We start from the raw sequence: 6,000 nt of genomic DNA, 5'->3' as shown, positions 1-6,000 counted from the left end.
GAGAGAGAGGGAGAGAGAGAGAGAGAGAGAGAGAGAGAGAGAGAGCACGACCAAGTCCAAAGAAAGGAGTTCAAACAGAGGCGGCCAGATGCATGGACGGTGTGCAGCCAGGTGTGAGGAAATAACCAACGCTTATTGCTGGGATGGATGACCCACAACGCCTCACTTCAGTTGTCCAGCAGAGTTGACCGGACAGACAGACAGACAGACGGACAGACACAGAGACAGGTGCGGGAACAGCCAGCCCCACACAGACGGTCCAACCAGGGCGCGGCCTGATGGCATCCCTTCATTATTCATGCCCCTCGGGCAAGATGCCGCTGTCGCCCGCGGCAATAGGACCACAGTCGAGGCTGGGATCAGACTGGGACTGGGATTGTGTGACGGGTGGGTGGGGCTTAGGGAGGGATCAACTCTACGAGCGTATAGAAAGGTGTGCAGGGGAGTGAAAATTGAATGTGGAGGTGTGAATATACTGCCAGCGCTTAAAAAAGGAAAAAACAAATCCAAATGACGAAATTCTCTATTTTTAAAGGTGACATATTATCCCACTGGGTAGGCTGGTAGACTGATCCATCCAGGACGCATCTAGGTGGACAACGCCCACTTGGGATGTCAGAAGAGGCAGATTTTCATAACGGCTTGCAACGGCTAATCACACTCACACCTGCTGGTATAATACATCACCTTTAATCTTCAATATTAGCCGGCGACTGACATCCGCTTTAGCAGCTTTACGCCATAACATATTTGCGAGAGAAGCGGAGAAGTGTCACATCACTTCTCCCACACGTGACAGGCGCAGAGCTAGGGGCTTCGCTTATCAGCCAGGAACATGACGCACATGACCCGCTACTGCCTCTTTAAATGTGTGTGTGCGTGCGTGCGTATGAAATGAAAATGAAAGCGGAGAGGAACAAGGAAGAGCGAGTAGGAAGAGATAGAGAAAGGGCATAGATAGTAATGCATAGAAATAGCGAGAGAGAGAGAGAGAGAGAGAGAGAGAGAGAAAGAAAGAGAGAGAGAGCAGAGGGCGGATGGTCGGGAGGGAAGGACAGAGAAAGCTAGAGGGAGATAGATGGGGTGAGGTAGGAACACAGAGAGAGAGAGAGAGAGAGAGAGAGAGAGAGAGAGAGAGAGAGAGAGAGAGAGAGAGAGAGAGAGAGAGAGAGAGAGAGAGAGAGAGAGAGAGAGAGAGAGAGAGAGAGAGAGAGAGAGAGAGAGAGAGCAGAATGAGAGAGAATGAGAGCGACAAAAGGACCCTATATTAAGACCAGCCTGCTGCTGATGTAGAGAGAAGGATTTAAAGAACCCGGCGGAGATAAAAGAACGAAACAAGGAAAGAAAAATGAAAGAGAGAAAGAGTGGGTTCATGTAAAGTGTGACACAGATTAACTGAGCCTGGATGTGTTGGATGTGGCGCCCCGCTAAGCTGAAAGGTACACGGACAGACAGACCTCGAGCTTTCACTGGGCTCCGAGGCCGGCCACATCTCGACGACAAGGGGATTCGAAATCGTTCCCTTAAAATCCACTGTCGTTTAGATCAGGCTGTCTCCGTGGTGACCGGAGAGAAAGACAGCCGAGGGACGGACGACGTGTAAACACAACCCAAGACTCCGCTCCGAGTGACACATCTGGAAGGCGCAGCGGGGCCAATGTTTGAACAGCCGTTCACACACACTCACCCCATCGTGGACCAGAGCCTTCCATGTGTGCTCCAGTTTCTTGATTAGCCTGCAGCGGAGGAAGCAGAAGAGGAAGCGTTGTCAGCCGGTTAGCGTGGCTTTGTCAGACTGACACACTCTGACTCTGAGAGCCGGGGCCACGGGGCCGGGGTCCGCAGCGTGTTTGCGAGGGACGGATTCAATTAACTCTTTATGTAAGCTGTCCGATCTCATTAAGCCCTCTCCCCCGAGACGTGCGCTACTCTCGATAATGTGGTTGTAAGCGATTAAAGCGATTATAACGATATGACGATTTGTGCAGTTTCAAAATACTGTATCGCTTCAAAATAGGTTTTAAATTGACCTGACTATTATTCTACTTATGTTTTGTCTTTTTCTGCAAGAGTGCTATTGATATTAACGCGCAATCTAGGAAGGTAAATCCAGACAAGCAATATGCATTTTTTTTACTCTAATTGCTTTGAGCGGTTTCTCAGTCAAGTTGGCTTGGTTTGACGCACATCACACATCAGGGAGTCACGGCAACACCATCGTCCCGCGAGACGAGACTGTGAGAACACGCCGGCGAAGAGGGATCACTCCTCTCACGCCACACCCACAATGCATCACGGGATCCCGTCCTCCCTCTCTCTGGTCATCTATTCACTATCGATACATCTGGCTCAGTGATTGGCTGAGCGCTGTGGCAGCGGACGCTGTGATTGGTCCGTGCCCCACCGAGGGCCTTACCTGTAGGACTGCAGGATGTCGATGATCCCGATGTAGAGCAGGAGTCGCTCCCCTTTCCCGTTTACCGCTGGGATGCCCCCCATCCTAACCACAGAGGGAGAAAATGGGGGGGTTATGGGCGGTAATGAGCGGAGACGATGAAGGATAATTTGAAGACATGCATGATTCCTCTGATTGTTAAGCTATTTTTAGAGGTAATGTAGAAACAACCACGTTTCGGCCGAAAAAATGTCATGCAAAGAGCTTAATAAACATTGTTTTATGCTTTTATTAGACTGGAGACTTTAGGATCTGCTATCCCATTTTACAAATTGAGGCACAGACATTGAGTGATTTATGAATTATGTTTATCATTACTAAAACATACTTTAACTGGGGTAGAAGAGGCAACATTAATAAATCATTTTTATTTCCTTCCCCATCTGTTCTGGTGTCTCCAATACGGAGCCACTAGAATTCCTGAGGCAGCTTTTTGGCTGCCGAGGGCATCTCAAAAACATGTGTAATGCTTTTTGAAAACGGTGACATTTTGTTCAGATAGAAAGTCTTGGGATGTTATTGTTTGCGAGTATAAATGCCTGCCTTCAATGTCTCTTGTTGTTGGATCAACAGCAGACCATTATCCTGAGTTTACCACACACTCGCTTAACTGGGGTTCAACAATAAGTGGTGCCGGATAGTGAATCATGTTGGGAAGGATAAAATCGTCACTTCCAGTTCTTTTAACCAAGATAGTTTTGTACAGAGATGGCTGTCACAGGGCCACAGAGTTTGTCTTGCTCGTTGCTACAGTCCACTGGGTAGGCTGGTCGACTGATCTATCCAGCACACATCTAGCTGGACACTTACACTTGTGATGTCAATAGAGGCAGAATTTCAAAACTCCAAATAGTGTGAGCGGGGACTGGTACCAGCGGAGCCCAGACCCAAAAAGCGGGTGACACATCACCCCATTGAGTATTCACTCTATCAAAGGGGGGCTTTCCCTCTCCGGGGCATCTCTCGGTAATTGATCGACGACATTATTAAACATATTATAGTTACAAAAGCCATAAGACCTTAAAGGTGACATATTATACCACCAGGTGTGAGTGTGATTACCCATTACAAGGCGTTTTGAAAATCTGCCTCTAGTGACATCACAAGTGGGCGTGTCCACTTAGATGTAGGACGGATAGATGTGCAACGTTTGCTACAGTCCAGTGGGTAGGCTGCTCGACTGATCTATCCAGCACGCATCTAGGTGGACACTTACACTTGTGATGTCAATAGAGGCAGAATTTCAAAACGGCTTGTGTTGGCTAATCACACCTGGTGGTATAATATGTCACCTTTAACACAAAAATAAAAGCGCTGTGAATTACAAATGCATTCAAATATTAAAATAAAGGCGTTTCAGTGTGAGGGCCGGTTCAAACGTTCCCAGGGGCCGGTAAGCGGCCCAGAGGGTGAACGCTGAGCCCGGGGGTGGGGGGGGGGGGGACGAGACGTACGTGTCGTCGGTGTCGATGGACTCCCCGCGGGCCGCGCCCCCCTGGATGGACTCCATGGCGGTGGAGTAGAGGGCCTTCTGCTGGGCCATGGGCCTCTTCTGGTCGCTGTCCCCCTGGGAGCCTTCCATCTGCCGCTCCCGCTCCGCCTGGTCCATGTTGTGGACCCCCAGCAGCAGGCTGTAGTCCATGATCTTGAAGCTCTCCAGGACCTGCACCGCATCAAGTCAATACAATTCAATTCAATGACATTGTGTTTAGCACTTAGACAGGTACAGGTACTTGTCGCAAAGGGCTTAACAGGTCATATATATACGACACCCCCCGACACTAGCCCCCCTGAGGGCAAGAAAAAACTCCCTTTATTAGCAAGGAAGAAATCTTGAGGAAGAATTCAGGGTGGGGGATCCCTCCTTCAGAGTGGGGGATCCCTCTTTCCAGGGATGATCAGGATTGCAATGGGTGCCATAATTGGCATACACATACATACATACATACAGACATACAGACATACATTCATACATACATACATAAATACAGGCACCGAGGCGAACCCTCCATCATAAACACATCAGGTCCCATGACACACAGGTGGGCTGAGGAGCTGGAAGGATGACGGATTGAACGGCGGGGTATGCAGAATGGTTGAAGGGGTGGCATGGAGTAATGAATGTTTTTGACCGACTTCACCTTGCAGCATAGAGTCATCAAACTACTTTTAAAAAGCTGTCTACACGACCAAAGATGGATTCAGACCTGCAAGAAACTTTCTCCATTGCGTAAGATAGTCTCACTTGTTATGCATAAACACCGGTATACAGGCGTGGTCAAATGGGGTGTGTGTGTGTGTGTGTGTGTGTGTGTGTGTGAGTAGGCATACATGGTTTACAAGACCAATTTTCAGGTTTACTCACCAGCATTACGAGACCAATCGGGTTATGGAACCAATTTTGATGGTCTCGTAAACCTAAAACTTTATATTGTTATAATTATTGAATATTAATTGTTTCAGTCATTTTGAAGATATGTGTGATTACATAGTTTCTAGTGTTATGAGTTAATATAGTTGTTTTACTTTTATGGCCCACCCCCTGCCTTTCTGAGGTTCACACAAATTGGTCTCACAAGGCAGGACGTGTTTGTGAGACCAGGACGTGTGTGTCCGACAGCGCCACCTCAGGCTGCAAGTGACATTGCAAAGTACACACACTCCCGCGAAAACATACACAATTTCCCGCGAAAATATACACAACGCGGGAAATATACACAACGCGGGAAAATATACACAACGCAGGCTTGCAGTGTGGACCAGCCGGACAAGCACAATGAACTTGAAAAAGTAAGTTTTTTGTACTTATTATTTATTGTTCTCTATTCTTCTTCTTATTGCTGCTCTTCTATCTTGCCTTATCTTATCTTATTGCCAGCATGAATTAATGTTCATGCTGGTTGCTAGCTAACAGGTTACTCAAAGACCTTAGGGAGTTATCTGATAACTACACACTCTAGGCCTACTCTGTAATCTGCGCTTTTATTCGAGGGGTAGGTTGTGTTGTTTGCATAAAATATTGGTGCTCTATAATCCCGAATTATCGTTTATGAGCTGCTTCATGAAGTTTGATATGAAGTTATGGTTATAGCTATGATTTCAGCTGTATTTTGGGCATATAAACGAGCTTTGTACCGGTTTTAGATCGGGATTGTATTCTGTTTTTATCGCTAAAAGCGACCGATTTCTAAAACAACAGACTGAGTCAGAGCAATAATTTGATTGAGGGTGGGTGCTGCCGGAGCATGGACACTGCCATTGAATCGGTCTGCTGCCGAGAGGTCCTGGTCAACCGTGACCATCTAATGGCGGGATTAGGTTGCATAACCATGCATAGGGTATTTCGGATGCTGTGCGGCGAGAGAGAGGTTTTGGAAGTGGCCATGTTCTCTCCAAGGGACGTCCGAGCGGAGACACTGGCGCGCCCCATAAATAGCAACCAAGTAACAAGGCTAAAACGATCATTCCCCCTCCGTTTTCCTTCGATGCGTTTCAGGAATATCTCCGTAAAGACCGACTCATTGCGGAAACGCAGCGAGCTGTGC

General features: G+C 47.6%; 1 protein-coding gene across 1 annotated transcript in view; it reads right to left on the bottom strand.

Annotated features, from left to right (window-relative positions):
* Nucleotides 1-1,281: 1,281 nt before the first annotated feature.
* pip5k1ca (phosphatidylinositol-4-phosphate 5-kinase, type I, gamma a) overlaps nt 1,282-6,000 on the bottom strand; it is a 34,798-nt gene continuing 30,079 nt past the window's right edge. The window contains exons 8-10 of the mRNA XM_079739228.1: nt 3,910-4,118; nt 2,417-2,500; nt 1,282-1,736 (exon numbers count right to left, since the gene is read on the bottom strand). Coding sequence (XP_079595354.1) covers nt 1,541-1,736; nt 2,417-2,500; nt 3,910-4,118 — 489 coding nt within the window. The 3' untranslated portion in view covers nt 1,282-1,540. The remainder of the gene's footprint in view (nt 1,737-2,416; nt 2,501-3,909; nt 4,119-6,000) is intronic.

This window comes from Pollachius pollachius (genome assembly GCF_949987615.1).
Source record: "Pollachius pollachius genome assembly, chromosome: 7".
Taxonomy (NCBI): domain Eukaryota; kingdom Metazoa; phylum Chordata; class Actinopteri; order Gadiformes; family Gadidae; genus Pollachius; species Pollachius pollachius.
This window is presented reverse-complemented; position numbering and strand designations above follow the sequence as displayed.